Here is a 19,403-nt window from a genome sequence, read left to right on the forward strand (position 1 = left end):
ACAACCCAATCTAAAAATGGGCAGAAGACCCAAATAGACATTTCTCCAAAGAAGACATACAGATGGCCAATAAGCACACAAAAAGCTGCTCAGCATCATTAATTATTAGAGAAATACAAATCAAAATTACGAGGTATCACCTCACACCAGTTAGAATGGGCATCATCAGAAAATCTACAAACAACAAATGCTGGAGAGGGTGTGGAGAAAAGGGAACCCTCTTGCACTGTTGGTGGGAATGTAAATTGATACAGCCACTATGGAGAACAGTGTGGAGGTTCCTTAAAAAACTAAAAATAGAATTACCATATGACCCAGCAATCCCACTACTGGGCATATACCCAGAGAAAACCGTAATTCAAAAAGACACATGCACCCGAATGTTCATTGCACCACTATTTACATAGCCAGGTCATGGAAGCAACCTAAATGCCCATCAACAGACGAATGGATAAAGAAGATGTGGTACATATATACAATGGAATATTACTCAGGTATAAAAAGGAATGAAATTGGGTCATTTGTAGAGATGTAGATGAATCTAGAGACTGTCATACAGAGTGAAGTAAGTCAGAAAGAGAAAAACAAATATCGTCTATTAATGCATATATGTGGAACCTAGAAAAATGGTACAGATGAACCGGTTTGCAGGGCAGAAGTTGAGACACAGATGTAGGGAACAGACATATGGACACCAAGTGGGGAAAGCGGCGGAGGGGGGTGGTGGTGGTGTGATTAATTGGGAGACTGGGATTGACATGTATACACTAATATGTCTAAAATGGATAACTAATAAGAACCTGCTGTATAAAAAAATAAATAAAATAAAATTCAAAAATTCAAAAAAACCCCGCAAGAAACGAGAGGGGAGCTGCGGGTCAGACGGAGGCTGGGCCAATCCTCAGGGACTCTCCCACCCAGATTCCTAGCTAGAGATCTCCACTCCTCCTGTTAGCAACCTGCTCCCCGCCCCGCCCCCAGCAGGTTCTCAGGGCCAAGGGTCCAGCAGAAAGGGGGCACGTGAGTGGTACAGAGGAGCTGTGTGATCCGCGTGGGGAGAAGTGAAGGAGGCTAGGCGAGGTGCTGGCAAGTGCCCAGCCCCACCCCATGCTTCCTCCTGGAGGGGGAGGGGCTGGCAGGTACAGGGCGGTGGGGCTGGACGAGCTGCCCTAGGAAGGTGACGGAGGGTCCTTGGATCTGTGCCACTGGGTGGCAGCTGAAACTGAACTCTGGGAGGGCGGGGGGGGGAGGCTACCAGATAGGGGAAGTCCCCAAAAAAGGAGCGGCAAACACTTTGGCTCCACGGTGGAGCGGGCTAAGCCCCTTTCCCCTGCTCTCCCAGCACAGAACAGGCGTTGGTGCAGGAGTGGGACTTGTGGCCAGAACTGCGCAGTGAGGGAAGGCTGGGGAAGCCAGGAGTCTGCGGCTCTCAAGCTGTGTAGGGGTGGGGTGGGGGGAGGTCCCCAGGCAGCCCCCAGGTTAGACGGTCTGTGTCCCAGCCACAAAGGGCATGCCCCTGTCAGTCAGAGGCTGGGAATAGGCACATCAAAGAGGTCACAGACACCTTCACTCTCATCCAGGTTGTAGATGCAATCGTGGTCTCCAGGGGATGGAGAAAGGCGGAGGAGGGGTGCAAACACTTCTGAGGACATCAGCTCCTCCAGGACCTCTGAGCTCATGCACTCTCGAGTGGGATCACAGATTTCTGACAGCTCTTTGGGGAGCTCCAGAACACCTGTGGGGTCTGCCTTGATGGGCTCAAAGGAGGTAGAAGGGTTGGGTCTGGATGAACTGCTATTGCTGCTGCTGCTGTCCAACAGGGCAGAGGACTGCAGCGGCCGGGTGTCCAGTGCTGTCAGGCCCAGCGGGAGGGAGCTGAGCCCACCACTGTCCTTGCTATCGGTTCCAGGGCCACCACTCACTGTGATCTCAGCTGCTGGACCAGCCACCCCCTGGGCTTCGGTGCTGCCGGGAACAGGGTTGGGGGTGATCACCTGGGGACTGCTTGGGCGTGAGGCATTCTGGGGCTGGGCCAGAGCAGGCTTGGGCAGAGGCGGAGGGGGAGAGACAGCAGATGGGCTCTGGAGCAGATCTTTGGGTGGCGGCATAGGCACCGCCACTGGTGGTGAGCTCCATGCCTCCTTGTTCACCAGCAGCACCTCGATGGGGCCACTTACACTCTTCAGGTGAATCTGATACTTCTTCTGCCCATTGAGGCCCTCTGGGATGGGCACCTCCAGGCTGGTGCCCGACGGGGCCTGGATGGCATCTCCAGCAAAGCATCTGCAGATGTCCTCATGAGTCACGTAGGCCAAGCAGCTGTTCTGCATGTCCTCTGTGATGTTCCGGATGCTCTGCTGCCCCCACACCTTGTGCTGGTCTAGTTCTTGCTCTCGCTGCTGCAGCTCCTCGATCTCTGCCTTGAGCTCAATCAACTTGTCCGCAATCTCCCGGGTACTGCAGCCAGGCCCCACGCCCTTCTACTGGATGCTATTCTTGGATTTTTTCTCCATCAGCCTGATACCTTCCAGCACATTAGTAATGTCATAAATCCGCCGCTTCCGGCGAACAGCTAGGGTGTCAGCTGCCAGCTTGAGGTCAAGCATGCCGTCCTTTGCCTCCTGCAGAAGCGACACGAACTTGGTAGTGAGAAGTTCCAAACTCTTCTCGTGCCGGCTTGGGGTGCCCGGGGGCGGCGGCGCCTGTGGCCCGGCCTCCGCCATAGCGCCCTCCCGCCATCTCCCCTCAGCCAGGCTAGGCCAGGCCGGCGCAGCCCAGGCATTCAGTTTTGAAAGACTTTCTTGGAGGTGTTTCTCCTCCCCTTCCCTTTATTCCGACTCACCTACTGTAGCAGTTTCCCAGGGCTGTTGTAACAAATTGCCACAAACTAGGTAGCTGAAAACAAGAGAAACTTATTCTCACAGTTCTGGAGGCTAGAAGTCTGAAATCAAGGTGTCAGCGGAATTGGTACCTTTTCGGAGGCTCTGAGGGAGAATCCGTTCCTTGCCTCTTCTTAATTTCTGATCCTTGCCCACAATCCTTGGGATTCCTTGGCTTGTGGACACATCACTCTACTCCGCCTCCATCTTCACGTGGCCTTCTCCCTTTGTGTCGATGTGTCTCTTCTCTTCTTATAAGAACACCAGTCACAGCCTATGCCAGTATGACCTCATCTTAACTAATTATACCTGCAATGACCATATTTCCAAATAAGGCCACATTCTGAGGTACTGGGGATTAAGACTTCAACATATCTTTTTTGGGGGGGAGACACAATTTAACCCATAATATCCATCAAGACCCAAGTGAATGTGTGTTCCTTATCTAACTACCCCAATCCCCAGGGGCAGAATTAAATGTTCTTTCTTCAGGACTCCCACATATTTAACACATGCTTCTGTTTATTAGAGCATTTGACTCATTGACTACCATCGCTGGTTGAGTTAGGGGCCTCATCTCTTTGGTCCTCCCCACAGTGCCTAGTAAAGAGTCTATGGGGAATCCTCTGTAAACGCAGGCCTGCGAAGCAGCTGCCCTTCCCTGAGCCATCATGCCGGGCACTGCACTAAACTTTTCAGGTATTAATCCTCACAATGACCCTGTGAAGTAGGTATTTATACATTTTAATTCTTATTTGATAGAGAAGAACACTGGGATTTAGAGAGGTTAAGTAACTTAGCGTAGCCAGAATTATTGCCTCTAAAAACCTGAATGGGCGCCTTGAAGGCACCACGGGAAAAGCTTCCTAGTCCCCATCTTCACCTTTCTCAAAGTACCCCTGATCTGGCTAATTCAACTCTGCTCCCTCGAGAAAAACAAATCTGGAGACTCAGTCCTATTAATCCTGGGATCTGTTGCACGTTCCGGTCTACACTCCCGCCGTCCAAAGCGTTTTTCCTCCAGAAGCCGAACACAAAGCGGATCCACCCTGCGGACGAGAGCGCACAGGCCGCTTTTCCGGGGGCGCCGCGTGAGGACCCGCGCACTAATTGGTTGCGAGCGGCTGCCTACTCCCGCCCCGGGGCGGCTCCTGGCGCGGCGATTGGCCGGGCGACCGTGCGCTCAGAGGCCGCAGCTCCTCTGCCCCCTCCCGGCCAGTTCCAGCTCGCCGCTGCTGCATGGGGCGCCGCCGGCGGCCGAGGGAGCGTGACTGCGCTGCGCAGGGCGCTAGGAGGCATTGTCGCCGTAAGTGGAGCAGAGAGCGGCCGGAACGGGGCCCCACCTTCGTGCCGCGCAAAGTAAACGTAGTCTGAGGCTAAGCGCTGGAGGGGCTGGGGGAGAGAGGGAGAGAAATGTCCCCGTTTCCGTAGTGTACCCTCCCCTCCCCCAAGTCACCCCGTGGAAGGAGCAGCGGTGCACCAGCTGCGGCTTCTGCAGTGCCAAGGGGCCCGGCGCCGCGCCGGCTCTGGCTTGCAGACTGCGGCTGGACCCCGGCTGGCTCGGGGGAGCGGGCGCCGAGGTACCAGGGAATAGGGAGCCTGGGGAAGCCGTCCCGAGGGGGCCTCCGTTCCCCGCGGGAGGCGCCCCTGCTGGGAGAGGCTGCTGTAGATTTCGTCCCTGAAGCCACACTTTTCGGGGTTTGCTTCCCCTCTGGGGAGCTGCAGACGCCTGTCCCAGAGCGTTCCTCTCGGCCTCCGGGTAGCGCGGGAGTCCCCGGCCCTCAGCGATCACCAGCGTTCTCCTCTCTGCCTGCTTTATTCTCCCCAGTCCCCGCCTGCCTGGCTAGCGGAGGGCCGGCGACGAGGAGCCATTGGCTGCGGGCGCCGGGGGGTGGGGAAGACGGTGAGGCGGTCCCCTAGCGCGAGGCGTGGGGACCCTGGCCTGGCCACCGTGCTCAGTCCTGGGAGGCGCAGCCCGAGGATGCTTAGATGCCCATACAGAAGCGCGCACGCGGCTCTGGGAACCTCATGGCTCAAAAACAAGGGGCCAGTCCGTGCCGCTCTCGCCCCAGCGGGTTTCTTTCTCTTGGGTGGAAAAGTGGGTCAACTCTGTCTGGGCTCGAGTGGGCCTTCGGGGCTACTTGGGTCCGATCCAGCCGACTGCTTCGCACTTCCCCAGTGGCTCCTTAGCTTGCGCGGTCCAGAGGACCCGCTGCAGCCAGTGGGGGTGGGAGTGGGGGGAGCTCGCACACATGGAGCAAGAGGCTCGAGTTGCCCTTCAGAGCGGCTGCCAGGCTCTAAAGTTCCCAAGTGCCCACACCAGTAACTAAATATAGGAGCAGCTGGTGCGGACGGGGTGTCACAGCAGCTCCTTTGCACAGATGTTGGGGCTTCAGATAAGGTAGAGTTCTCACTGATGAGGGCTGGAGCCCTGGCAGAGGGTTAGGGTCAGTGTTTAAGCAAAAATCATCCCCCCCAAACCTGTGTCCAGGTGAAACCAGGTTATAGATACAGGAGGACTCTGTTGCCAGCTCTCACAAAGCAGGACAACTTCTTTTCTGACATTCCATTTATTATATCCTAACTTACCATCTGTAGCGGTTTAATCACATATCAGTAATGCGTTGGTGTGGGAAATGCTTAACAGTTTGCAAAGATTTCTCAAAAGTTATATGTCATTTACTTCTCAGAACAACCCAGTGAGGAGGGTGGTATTTCCATCTGACAATGGGACTGCTCACAACAGTGATAATTTTCCAAAACTCTGGTTGGATTAGGCTGCTCTCCTCAAAAAACCTTTCATAGTTCCCTGAAGAGAAACAGAGGACAGACTTACAGGGTGGCCTCCAGCCCCTCCCCCAGTAATCTGGGGACAGACTGGCTTCCTGTCTCCCTCTTTCTCTCATCATTTGGATACTTGTGCTCAGCCCCTGCCTCTGTTCCCCCTTCCCAGCCATGCCATGTGCCTTCATGGCAGAAGGCACACATGGTCCTTGGGCCTGGCATTGTGGCCTCCAGCATCTGGCTCATTCTGCCTTTTGTCACTGAGTCTCTCTTACCTGATGGGAAGCTTATTCTGGCCCAAGCCCTGTCTCTGTACCTTTACTCTTCCAGTGAGGGCCTTATAGAAGGGCCCAGGACACGTTTGTTGGATTTAAACATTTCCTAGGACTATGATGCACACTCTGAAGAAAGAGGAGTTGGGGAGGGATGTGGAGAGGGATGTATTGCTGAGACAGCAGCAGTGTATGAGTTTGGACCCTGTGTTGAAGGGTCTCCAGGATTTGGAGCACTTTGGAGCAGTTTTCTAGGGCTGACCTCTGATGACTGGGACCCCAAACCCAGAACAGACCCTTATGGGCTGGTGGTTCCTGTTTCCCCGCTTTGGGACACTCTCTGATTTTCTGCTACTACTACCCCTGCCTGTGGGGTTGACCAGATGCCTCAAGGAACCTGTCTGTAGGGTTGGGTTGTCTTGGGGCCCTGTGGTTGTGGTCTGGTTCCAAGAGGGCTGCCTTGCGTGCTGATTGCTCCCACTGGCCGGCAAGGTCTTTCTTTCATGGAACTGCATGAGACTGGGCAGCCAGAATGGTGCTGACACGCTGATTTTGGTTGACTCAAATTGTTTGCATAGATAGGGGCCCCTCATGTCCTAGGGTGGCCCTGCGTAGGAGGCTTCTCACTCAGTGAGGAGTGGGTCCATAGTTCTCTCCATCACTCATATGTGACTCAGACAATTCTCTATTTTTCTTAAAAACAGTTTAAAACCAAAGAAAGGAAGAGCAGCTTGCCTTATTTCCCCCCCGCCCCCTGTCTCTGAGGGCTCCTGTTACATGCTCAATAAATTCTTGCTACTTTTTGGTCAGAGAGGTCCAGTGTTGGGTTGGGGCTGGAAGGAGCAGTCAGGAAAGTTGGACAACCTTGTAGGACCTCTTTTGGGGACCCACTCCAGACTCTCGTCATCTCAAGTTTGTTCTCCCCTCAGTTCTGGGGCCCTCCTACCCCATCTTGGGCCTTATACCACATATGGCCCTGCCACCCTCCCATTTCAGCCCTGCCTATGCCAAAAAGTGACAGGCCTTGGTCACCTGACCTGGGAGAGGGACTGTCAGCTGGAATTTATAAGAAATTCTCCCTTGGGGAATGGGTAGTTTTAGGTGAAGGGAGAGTGGTTTCCTAGCCAGTTAGTGGGGTTGGTGATTTTAGGTAGCCGGAACCTCTTGGGGGCCTAGGGCACATCTGTGCTGTATCCAGAGCATCCTCTGGGGCCTGTAAGGGGCCTGTCCTCCTAGTGACTTACTCTGACACCTAGACTTTACAGGCTGTTCCTGCTTCAATGTCCAATCTCTGACCCACACTATAGGGTGTCTGAGCTTACCACCAGGGGTAAGGTTTTTAATTTGACTAGTTTTCTTCAATGGGCTCTTTAGCTTAAGGCACCACTGCTCCCACCTGGTGGCAGCTAGTAGAATTGCAGGCATAGTGCCTGATTGAAAGTAGCCTATGCAATCTCACCAGGGTTAGCACAGACCCTGGGTAGCTTGGAGATTTACCTTCCCTTTCCTCTCTGTTGTGAGGCCAGGATTGCCTCAGTGATGTTCCTTAGAAAGGTCTTCCTCATCAGAAGCTCATAAGTCAGAGCTATTTCCTATATTTCCTTCCTCCCTCTTCATTCTTATGCCCTGTTCCTAGTAGATGCTCAATACATGTTTGTGGTTACTGATGATGAATACTGGAGATAGGAGAAGGAGGGAGCATGGTATGTAGGAAGAATCCTGGGCTGGGAGTTAGGAGACCTAGGTTTTTCGTTTCTGTTTGGCTGATTTACTTCCCTTCTTGGGTCCTCAGTGTTCTCATTCATAAAGGCATTAGACTGAGTCACCAAGATTCCAGCAACATTGCTGTGACTCAGGCTTAGGGGGTTGGTCTTAAAGGTAGCATGATGAAGGTGTTGGGTCCAGTTTTCCATAGTCCTCAGTATTCCCTGCTGTTCTACCCAGGACCACCTTCTGCAAGTTATCCACCTGGCATTGTTAGGACTTATGACCCTTCTCATTTAGATGGTATCTTTGTTGTAAGAGTCAGTTGACTTGTATTTAGATTTGAAACCCAAATGATGGCTGTTGATCATCATCACCATTGGGGGAAACTAACTGAACATCTGTTTCAGTATGTGGTATGAAGTGCAGGGGGAAAGCATAGTATATATCTGCTCCCTGCCTTAAGCTGTCTGCAGGCCAGCTGGGGGGGATAAGTATGTATATTTTTAAAAGCTCATAAATAACCCAAGTGGCTTGAGCTAAGGCATTGCGTGCTACTGAAACTTAGGGAGGAGAGAACGCTGAGGGCTGGGGCAATCTGGGAAGACTTCCTGGAGGGGGAGAGATGGAAGTTCTACTCATTCCTTAAAGATGAGTTCCACTGACTTGTTTGTTTGAGTCATATGAGTATGTAACTGGGATTAAGTGCTGGCATCATATCTGCACGTGTACTGTTTCATCATTTCAGCTAGCATTTATTAAGTAACTTACGTGTCCTGAGCCCTGGTCTAGAAAGGTATGTATTTTTTGTTCAATCCTCATTTGAACCCACTGCAGCAGGTGTTACTAGATCTCCTACTCAGATGAAGAAACTGGGGCTCAGAGTAGTTCGGAATCTTTCCCAAGGCTTCTCAACTAATAAATGTCAGAGTTGGGCATTAGGCCTGTCTTCTTCCTTGGCAAGATGCAGGCACATACTGAACTCATCACTAACTCTCCCTGAGCACCTGAGTGGGCTTGACTCGGCCTTCTTGTCCAGTTGAGCACATGTGGACTTTTTCTTGGTATCTGTTTGTACCCTCACCCCCTTCTCTCTGCCCTTCACATTCTTCTGCCTTTGACCCTCAGATGTGTTCATTAGAGCTCCTTGAGCTGTCTGTGGATCTCGGATTGGGATCCAGGAGCAAGAAAGAGCACTGATGTTGGCCTCAAATTCATTATCTGCATGGGGTGCTGCCGCTAGTGATGGGGGTGACTTTTGTAAAGAAGTGAGCACTGGATGTAGAGTTGGGCCAGGTTAGTGCCATTTACTTACTTTGACCTTGGCCAGGTCATTGAGTCCCTCTCTCTGCCTCAGTTTCCTTCTCTAATAAAAAGGAGTTGGAGACATTTCCCGAGTCCCTTATGTCTTCTACACCTGATCGTTTTGATTGTGTCCTCACCCTTCTTTAAGCCTTTTCTCCCCAGTGATCCTGCCCCCCTTCCTTTTTCCTTGGGGTCTCGCCAATAAACTCAGCATCAGGCTAACAATCAGATCTGTGGCTAAAACTGTAACTTTCCCTCCGTATTGCTGCATGGAAAGGGAATTCTTAGAAACCACCCACCAGCCAGACAGTGAGCTCTGACCAAGCAGGGCTGTGTTTCATTTGCCTTTGTGTCCCCACTTCCCGCCTGCGGGAGGAACCTGGCAGAGGTGGCTGAGAACTGGGAGCTGGAGCAGTTGTCCTGTGGACTGGGCTCCGAGCCTGTGGGATGGAGGGACAAGTGTCTCTCCTTGCACTTGGCTGTACCCCGCTTTCTCCCCACTGCTCTGCCTGTTAAGGCCACAGGCCAGCACACACCTAAATCCTCACACCCGCCTGGCCACTGGTTCAAGCCCTGGCGAGGTCATATGTGTCAATCCTCCCAGGAAACTGGTAGGGCCGGGCTGATGGGCAGATCAGCCACTCTGAAGGCTGAGCCGGATGTGGCCTGGGCTCTGGGCCCCTCAGGAGGAGGTGAGTGGCCTGGGCCCCTCACTGCGTGCTTCCTGCAGCCTGCGTCCCCGGGGATGGGTCCCTGGCTGGTGGTGGGCAGGCACTTCATGGCCCTTTGTCTTCCCCAAGCACAGGTCCCTTTATGAGCAGCAGACCAGCCTGGTGGCTGGCGGCAGGACACCTGAGTCTGCATGCTGAGGAAGATGGGTGAGGCCGTGGCCAGAGTTGCGAGGAAGGTCAACGAGACAGTGGAGAGCGGCTCCGACACCCTGGGTGAGTGAGGGCACGGCTTTTCCAGCTGTAGGGCACCCTGTACGTGGTTTATTGAATCAGTTTGGAAATGAGATAGAAAGAGAAGGTGAAAGGCACAGTATCAGCATGCACGCCTCGGCATGAGGAGCTGTGTTCCATGGACTTTTGTTTTTTTTGAATATATTTTTGGCTGTATTGGGTCTTCGTTGCTGCGCACAGGCTTTCTCTAGTTGCGGCGAGCGGGGACTACTCTTCGTTGTGGTGCGCGGGCTTCTTATTGCGGTGGCTTCTCTTGTTGCAGAGCATGGGCTCTAGGAGCGCGGGCTTCAGTATTTGCAGCATGCAGGCTCAGTAATTGTGGCACGCAGGCTCCAGAGCGCAGGCTCAGTAGTTGTGGCGTATGGGCTTAGTTGCTCTGCGGCATGTGGGATCTTCCCGGACCAGGGATCGAACCCGTGTCCCCTGCATTGGCAGGTGGATTCTTAACCACTGCACCACCATGGAAGTCCCTCCATGGACTTTTTATTGCAGTTGTGTTTAGTTTGTGTGTACGGGGTCCCAGCGTAAGATGTATTTCTTACTATGGGTCATAGTTCAAAGAGGTTTGAAAAGCACTGAGTAGGGCTTCCATCTGCCGGGAGCGTGTCTGCCTGCACTCAGACTGCCGATGACTCCAAGTGTGTATGTGCCCTTGGACCAGGTGGCAGTAGCTGGCATTGCTGGGTAGCCCCATGAACCAGGCCCTGTGCAGGTGCCTCCCGAGTGTTGCCTTATTGAATCTTCACAACTTCCCTGTGATGGATGATACCCACCAGGCATGACTAGCCTCGGATTTCAGATGAGGAGATGAAGGGTCGAAGGCAGGATGGGCTTTTTTCAGGTCACACAGTCAGGCGGCCCCTTTTCATTCCACTGTTTTAATTGAATTGTGTCATATATTGTTGAATTGGTTATCGCGTTTTAGCCCATGCAGCTACCCTAAGGCTGTAAGCACTTAAGCAAACTATCCCATTTAATTGAATTCAGCAGATATTTGTTGACTATCCACCACGTGCAAGAGTTAGCAGGGGATCGTGTGTGTGTGTGTGTGTGTGTATGTGTGTGTCCCGCTGGAATGTAAGTGCCATCTTAGAGCCACAGATGTGTTGCAGGAACACAGAGGAGGTGAACGCAGGCCTGCCTGGGGGATGATTGACAGGGTGGGATTTGAGTTGGGTCTTTGGCACACAGAGGAATTTCACCGGCAGGTTAGGGATGTGTGTGCCTGTGTGTGTCTGTGTCTGTCTGTCTGTTTCATGAAGGAGCATTTGCATGGAGGTTACTGCCTGGTAATGGTCCAGAGACTGGAAAGGTGGAGCGTTTCTGTGAGCAGCCATTGGTCAGGCGTGTCTGAGGGTCCTGGGGCAGGGGGTGGTGGCCCAGAAAGTGGAGGGACACTCAGCCTTCAAGATGCACTTGGTCACCACCTCTTCCAGGAAGCCCTTGGCCCTGCCCTATCCACCCCTTGCTCCCTTCCTCCTCTGTAGGACTCATTCAGTGTCCCTGGAAGGGAGGGATCCTGTGGTCTTTTGTCCCCCACCTGCCAAGAGCCAGAGCAGTGTCTGGCACTTTGTAAAGCATGTAGCGGTGTTTACTGAACTGAGCGATAGTGAGAGAAGCATCTCCTCTGTCAGCAAACAGACTTGAAGATTGCTGTTGGTTTTGGAGGGAAGTCTGGCAGGGGGTGGTGCCAGGGGGAGCCTTTGGCTGGTGAACTGAGGGCTGTGGGCCCTCAGGAAAGGAATTCTGGAATCCTGTGCTGGTCACTCATATGGTTGCACTTACCCGAGTGCTCAAGACTCTCCACCACTGATATGGCCTGGATTTGAATCCCCACTCTGCCACCTACTAGCCTGCTTCCTTAGATTGCTTTACCTCTTGGAGCCTTGATTTCTTCATCTATAAAATGGGATGGTAATTGTGCCTCCCTCATCAAGGGAGCAATTGTAATGTCTTAAGGTGCTTGGCGTGAGTAGCTCAATAAATGGCAGCTATTATTTTTAATTTTTCTCATCTCCAAGGGCTGGAGGTGGGGCCTAAGTCCCTCCCCTCTCCCACCACAAACGCACCTCCTCCAGGTGTCAGCCAGTCACCTGGCTGGGTGTCCCCACTTGCCTTGGGATGGGGAGTTCAGTGCAAATCGACGGATCTCTGTGGTGAATAACCTACCCCTACCTTAAAATGGTGCACGGGAGAGGGACACATGTGCGGCTCATTCTCATCCAGATGTGTGAAGGGGGCAGGGTGGAGGAGCAGCAGAGGGGGAAGAGTGGAATTCTGACCTCCCGGGGGACGTGCTGTTTGAGGGAGGATTTCAGGAGGCAGCAGTGAGGAAGCGGGTGCCCCAGGCACCGGGAGGGCTGCACCTGAGTGGGGGCGAGGCTGCTGCAGAGTTGCCGCTGGGGAGGGGGGAGATGAGGGATGCCACTGGCAGGCGGAGAGCCTGCAAGGCTGTGTTGAGTCTAGACTTCAATGTCTGAGGACCAGAGATTGCAAATTCAGTTGCCTCCGCAGGCCAGGTGGGGATTTCTGTGAACAGAGTGGACGCCCTGCCTGGAGTGAAGTGCGCAGGGCGTCTAGGGCAGGGCGCTCTGCAACCAGCTTCTCTCTCTGCCCGGGTCATGCCCACTGAAAAACTCAAGCCAGGCCTCTGGCAGCCCTGCCTGGCCACTGCAGTGCCTGGGATTGGAACCCTAACTGGCTGGCACCAGCGCCTGGGCCCTCTCTGTTCTGGGGTGGGGGGCAGATGGTTGCTGATCGCCGGTCAACTTGGGAGAGGAGTTAAATGCTTGAGGCTTGGTGGTCTTGGCTGAAGCTCGAGACTTTCACATGGAGGTGGCTGGATCTTTAAACTCAGGGCTGAATGAGAGGGGGCCTTTTTACTTCTTCAGTGCCCAGCAAAGAAGCAGAATGTCAGAGCAGGCCACTGTGGGCGCCTGCAATCCTGACCCTTTGGCAGGTGGAGCTCATCAGGCTCATACAATGTGAGGGGTCAGCAGTCAGCACGTGTTGAGCACCTGCTGTGTGCACGGTGCTGGGGGGCTCCCAGGGATATGTGCAGTGGAGTTCTGGACCTGAGACTGGCCCGCCACTGGGACAGCAGTGACTGACGCACGGGCTCCGTGCTGAGCCGTGTCAGATGGACTACAGGTGGTGGTAATTCAGAGGTGAGAGATATTGCTGGGTGTTGAAGGAGTCTGGGAATGCTTTCTGGACGAGGTGGGAATTGATGTGGGTCTTGAAAGATAGGTGAAGTAACCCAATATGGTTCTCATGTAAAAGAGCGAACAATCTGAAGCAACTAAAAAGCCAGTACTGGAAAATTGCTTAAAGAACTTTTGTTACAGCTATGTAATGCAATTTACGTAGCTATTAACCATGGTGTGTAAAATTTCATTACGTGCTTGAATGAGGACTGGCAAATTCTCATGTATAATGTGAATTGGAAAAGAACAAGGATCCCAAACTGTATAGACAGTAAGATGCCAATTATGTTAAACGTGTATATACAGAGATAAAAATTGGAAAGAAATAAGATACAAATGGATGTTAGAAAATACTGTTCTTCATTTTCTGAATGTTCTATGATGAACATATTACTCTCACAAGCAGAGAAGAATAGATTTTAGGGAAAGGACCACCTGCCACTCTAGAAAGTGAAAGTAAAACCCACTTCCCAACAGCAGACAAGAGGTACAGGAGTTAAGGGAGTAGCTCCTGCTCTAAGCCCCTGCCCCTGGGTGTGGAATGAGCTTCCCTGGCTTCTGCCCTTCTTCTGGGTTCCCCAGCTTGCCTCCCTGTGCACAGGCTGGGGGCACAGGCCCGGTGGGATGTCTGCTCCAATGCTGCAGAGTGGGAGATCCCTGCAGAGGCTGGGCTGGGGAGAGCTCGGTTACAGGCTCTCACCTTACTCAGGTAGGTAACCCTGGGAAGCATCACTCGCGCTGCCCCGGCCGCTCACAGGTGCACTCCAGAGCCAGGCTTGCTCCTCCTGTAACCTGAGCTTTGGTTCACAGCCCTTGTTGCCTCACTCCAGGCCTCTTGACCCCCAAGAAGTGGGCTTCTTTCCACCTGGCCCCTGGTCTGCCCCTAGGTTTGAGTTGAAGCCACTTTCTTCCAGCCCCTCACCCTTCCTCAGCATCATCTTCTAGACTTTTCGGATGAGCTTGCAAAGAGATGGGAACTCTGCACTGTACTCAGACTCCCCCCCCCACCGCACAAGGCACTCCTCTCTATCCCCCCCTTGTCTCCCCAAGTTAGTTTTTCCTCTTTTTAAAGGCCTCATGCCCACCTGGACTTCCCTGGGTCCTTGCACCCCTGAGGGGCTTCTGACCTCACCCTTCCCTCCCTGGCATCAGATGGCAGCACGTCCAGCCAGTAGATCATCAGGCCAGGCTACTCTGCACCCACTCCTTTCCAGGGGGAGGCTCCCAGGTTTGGAGGGATGACTTTAAAAAATTGATCATTACTGCAGAAGAGCAGGATTTGGAAAGGCTTGGGAGAGTGTGGGAAGGGAGGGCTTGGCTGGCTGAGATCGAGGCACTGGCAAAGATGGGAAGAAGGAAAAAACAAGGTGAGCTGGGAAGGAAAGGAGCTAGCATTTATCTGGGGCCTGCTGTGTGTCAGGCTGCCATACTGGGCATTTAAGATGCCTCAGGTGGACCCACGTGCCTAGAGTCCGTGCTCCACAACAAGAGAAGCCACCGCAATGAGAAGCCCGCGCACTGCAACGAACAGTAGCCCCCGCTCGCCGCAACTAGAGAAAGCCTGCATGCAGCAATGAAGACCCAATGTAGCCAAAATTAAAAATGATAATAAATAAAAATAAATATTAAAAAAAAAGAAAAAGATGCCTCAGGTGGTAAGGAGAAGGGGGCAGCCCCCGTGGGCTGCTCCTGCTTACGTGCAGATCGTGGACCCCACTCTAGAGCTTTCACAGTGGAATCTCAGAGGTTGGGCATGGTGACCTGCATGTTAATGGGAACCCTGTATGATTCTTCCCTGCCTCGAATTTTGGGAGCCACTGGCTTACTATTTACAATCTGGAACTTCCTTCTCCTGGCGGGTTCTGGAGGGCTGGGTGGCAGGGGTGGGGTGGGGTGAGGGGGTGTGGTGTTGTCTGGGCAGGCCTCTGGATTTCTGTGTGTGTGTGTGTGTGTGTGTGACAGAGAGAGAGAGAGGGAATGAATATGAACATGGACTTGATCCATCCTCAGGGAACTGAGCGGCTAGGCTGGGCGCTGTGAGATAACCAAGTGAGGAGACCAAGGCTAGTGAGAGAAGGGATATGTTGTTCCCTACTCTCCCCCTTCCCCTCCTTTCCCCCTTCGCCTCCTGCCCTCCCTCCCTCCTCTCAGGCTCACTCATGCTTTGGCCACGTTTCTCCTGTCTCACCAGCAGATGGCACCCTGTCACCAGCCGACCTGGTGACAGGCAGCTGAGTCAGGGACTTGGCCAGGGTGTGAGGGCCGGTCCCGACAAGGGCTTCCACGCCCTGGCCGGCTCACATCCTGTGTCTACATTCCTAGCTGACTCCACAGTGATTTGATTTTGCAGCCCCTTTCTTGAGCAAGGGTGCTGAGTAAGTGCAGTATCAGGAAGCACTCGATATATACTCACTGGACCAAAATAACATCTTCCCTTGGGTCAGACACTGCCACCGGCTCCTTTGTCAACAAACACACATTGAACACCTACTGTGTGTACCTTCCCTGGAGGACCCAAGTGTCCCAGAAGTGCCCAGTCTGGAGGGGGAGACAGACACACACACATACTCACACACACGTCCCGAGGGAGGGGGGCAGCTAGGGTTTGTGGTGGGAGCAGTCTTTTTTGGCCCCAGGAGGGGCTTGTGGGTCTACAGTTCCTGGCCCAGAGCCCAGGAGGCTGGTGCTGGTAGTAGGGGAGGGGTGTGTGTTTTGCTGCCATGTCTCCTGGCTTGGGGAGTCCTGAGGATCAGCCAGGTACAGGTCAGCTCTGAAGACATGGAGGAGGGAACAGGCTGTCTGTCACAGGGCAGCCCTCAGCCTGGCCGGGGCCACCTGTCTCTTTACCGAGAGGGCTGGAAGCCTCAAATCTGCCGATCGGCCACCTTTCAGTTCCTTGAATTGCTAAACCCTTTCCAGCCTCAGGGCCTTTGCACATACTGTTCCCTTTGTCTGGGATGCTCTTCCTTGTTCTTCATGGCTGGGCCCTTCTCATACGTTAAGGTTCAGCCTAAATGTTTCGTCTATAGAGAGACCTCCCTGACTTTCCTTTCTAAGTGGCCTTCACCCAGTCATTTTTCTTTAAAAAAAAAAAAAGAAGAAGCAGCAGCTATGAAAAGGTATACACAGGTAGCAAAGTCCATAAAATCATATATACTTAGTTCAGCAGATATTTGTAAAACAAATACTCATGTAACTACCATCCAGGTCTAGACATGGAACATTGCCAGAATCTCCAGAAGCCGCTCTCACCCCCAGAGGTAGCCAACATCCCAACTGTTGTGATGAGCTTCTCCTTCCTTTCTTTAGTTTGATCTCGCTTTCCTTTCATTTTCCTGGCCCTTGGGTATTGGAGAGAGCAGACTGTGGGCATTGGTGGTGGGGGATCAGGAGGTCTTGCTTGGCAGGATGTGCCAGTGCAGAGAAAGGGGTGGAGGTGAGACCCTGGCAGGGGCTAGTGTGTGAGGGTATCATTCAGAGGCAAATAACCAGTATACAAAGGGAAACCAGTAGAGCTTTCAGAGAGCCCAAGGGTTTCACTGGTACAGTGCAGTAGCCTGTGGTGCAGAAATGCAGGGCCTGCACCTGGCGTGCCCTTCTCATTTCAGAGGCGAGTGATTGGTGTCAGCCCAGCCCAGTGTGCCTGTGGAGTCCTGGCTGCTTCTGAACTGGCCCCAGAGAGGTGGACACATATGGCCGTGTCCAGGCAGGTAGCACTGAGCCCATTGTTCAGGCAGGTGAGGAGGGGCCCTGGTGGGCATTTCTGGAAATCCTTTTCTTTCTCTCTCTTTTTTTTTTTTTGGCTGCACTGCACGGCTTGTGGGATCTTAGTTCCCCGACCAGGGATCGAACCCGCGCCCCCTGCGTTGGAAACGTGGAGTCTTAACCACTGGACCGCCAGGGAAGTCCCTGGAAATCCTTTTACACCATGCTGTGGTCTGGCATTGCCTCTTTGTGCCCAGGTCGGTATGGGCTCGTTGGGGTCCTGTATGGACCCCCAGCCTCAGGTGTAGTAGGAGCCGTGGAGGGAAAGAGAACAGCTCAGTATTGGAAGGCAGCTCTTGGGATGGAGAGAGAGAAAATTTGTTCTGTGGCTCCAGCCTGGGCATTTGCACTCTGTGGAATACTTTTAAAACTATATGTGTTTAACTTAAAAAACAGGGCTTCCTTGGTGGCACAGTGGTTAAGAATCCGTCTGCCAATGCAGGGGACATGGGTTCGAGCCCTGGTCCGGGAAGATCCCATATACCGCGGAGCAACTAAGCCCGTGCGCCACAACTACTGAGCCTGCGTGCTACAACTACTGAAGCCCGCGTGCCTAGAGCCTGTGCTCCGCAACAAGAGAAGACACCGCAATGAGAAGCCCGCCACCGTAACGAAGAGTAGCCTCCGCTCGCCACAACTAGAGAAAGCCCGCACGCAGCAACGAAGACCCAGTGCAGCCAAAAATAAATAAAAATAAATAAATAAATTTATACTAAAAAAACCCAGTATGTATCACCTGTGCCTAGTGCACAAAGCACAAGGCCCAAAGGGTAAACGAGAGGCCAGGCTTCCTCCCACCCTGTCTTCTGGTCCGCTGGTCCCTTCCCCCTGGCACAGTGTCTTGTGGGTCTAGAGGAACAGTTGCGAGGTTACGCTGGCTAACTCTAGAGTTGTTAAAGGATGAGGATGGTGAGCTGTGTCCTGAAGTTGTTTCTGTAGCAGTGATGGGACAGAACCCCAAAGCCCTTTGGTTGGGGCTCAGGTCTCTCTGTTGGTGGTGGTGGGAGTCCCTGAGTCCCCTTCTAGAGCTTTGGAATCTCCAATGGCCACGAGCCGCACCCGTCTCCATCCCAGCCCCACTGTGGGCCTCAGTCTTCTGGAAGGAGGGAGGATAAGAGTGGGGGGTCTGTGGTGGGCATTCTCAAGCACAGCACACCTGTTCCTTGGGTCCCTGTTTGCTGTGATGCTGCCCCGACACAGCATTGGTGCTCAGAAGTCATGTGTCGGATGGATGGAGGAATTCCCTCATCCCACAGGTACAAATTGCTCAGTCTTCTTTCCTTAGTTTTCTCTCCTGTTCATTGTTCGGTCTGCAGAAATCACCCCAGCCATGAGAGCTGGTCCAGCCCTGACGGGCCTCCAGGGAAGCCCAGTGGGAGGTGGAGGTCTCATCACAGCAGGGAGACTGGGCCCTAGATGGTGCGGTGACTTGTGGAAATGCCACAAGCCCTGGAGACAGGCCGCCAGGTGGCCAGCTGATTGCATGGTGTGTGGAATGCTTGCAGAACCTAAAGTGAACTAAGTGAGCATGAGTTCCCCTTCTACTGTCTTGAGTTGTGTACACACCGGGTGTTGGTTTAGCATCCGTGTTAAGGGGGTTGCACAGAAGAGGTGGCATTTCAGCTGAACCTTAAAGGACGGAGCAGGTTTAGGGGTGTAGGTGTGGGACAGGAGTGAGGGGAAGGCGTTCTAGGTGAGGGTGTCTGAGCAAAGGTGGGGCAACGTGCAGGCAGGTGCTTGTGACGGGAATAGCAACACAGGAGAGCAAAGGGAGCTGAGGCAGGAGGGGAGGTAGGGGCTGGCCCAGATCTCAGAGGGCCTTGAGTGTCACCTTAAGTAGTTCCTACAGTAAAGTCCCAGCTTACACAGAGGTTAGGTTCTAAAGAGAGCGTGAAAAGTGAAGATAACCTAGAGTCAAATGACCCATGAAAAAAAACAACCCGGTGATTTAATCATCCCTCAGCCTTAGCAGGTAGCTGCTGTTATTGTCCCCATTTCACAGAGGCGGAAACTGAGGCACAGAAAGACTAAGCAACTTCCCCAAGCCGGGGGATTTGCACCCAGGCGCTCCGACTGCAGAGCCCACGTTCTTAGCCCTGTGTTAACCCGCAGCCTGGGACAGACCGTTTTGATGGTTGGGGACCAGGTGAGGTTGCCGGCTCGCAGATAGCACACCTGGGCTGTAGGGAACCATGTACCTTCAAAAACACTAGAGTCACACTCAGCATCTGAGTTCAGCAAGTTAAATGGGGGCCCAAGCTGCCTCTGCTGTACCTGATCTGGGCAGCAGTGGGGGGCCCCTGGAAGGTTCTGAGCAGGGAGTGACGTGATCCGGGCCAGGTTTCGGAGGAGCACCGCCGGGCACGGGATGGATGCGAGACCATGGAAGGGATAGCAGGGAAGAGGCACCTTCCATGCGCCGGGCCTGTGCTGGTGTGGCCTTTTCCCGAGTCAGACCAGTGGGAGGAGGACGTGAGGAAGGAGAGGCTGCAGGAGGGGCTGGGCAGCGGATTGGCTGTGGGCGGC

At 53.3% G+C, this 19,403-nt stretch overlaps 2 protein-coding genes across 5 annotated transcripts in view; one reads left to right on the forward strand and one right to left on the reverse strand.

Annotated features, from left to right (window-relative positions):
- Window positions 1–1,374: 1,374 nt before the first annotated feature.
- LOC133095867 (transcription factor E2F4-like) lies at window positions 1,375–2,723 on the reverse strand. Its single transcript, XM_061197500.1, is given in 1 exon segment — window positions 1,375–2,723. A coding segment is annotated over 1 exon segment (1,200 nt). The 3' UTR covers window positions 1,375–1,523.
- A 1,379-nt stretch (window positions 2,724–4,102) lies between these two features.
- Window positions 4,103–19,403, forward strand: part of LRRC20 (leucine rich repeat containing 20) — a 60,526-nt gene continuing 45,225 nt past the window's right edge. Inside the window, exons 1-2 of one of the 4 annotated variants that reach the window (XM_061197501.1) lie at window positions 4,103–4,185; window positions 9,750–9,888. In XM_061197501.1, the coding sequence (XP_061053484.1) occupies window positions 9,807–9,888 (82 nt within the window). In that variant the 5' untranslated portion in view covers window positions 4,103–4,185; window positions 9,750–9,806. Of the gene's footprint in view, window positions 4,186–4,410; window positions 4,460–9,744; window positions 9,889–19,403 lie in introns of those variants that run through there. The other 3 variants (XM_061197502.1, XM_061197503.1, XM_061197504.1) reach the window with 3 other exon arrangements.

This window comes from Eubalaena glacialis, chromosome 1, assembly GCF_028564815.1.
Source record: "Eubalaena glacialis isolate mEubGla1 chromosome 1, mEubGla1.1.hap2.+ XY, whole genome shotgun sequence".
Taxonomy (NCBI): domain Eukaryota; kingdom Metazoa; phylum Chordata; class Mammalia; order Artiodactyla; family Balaenidae; genus Eubalaena; species Eubalaena glacialis.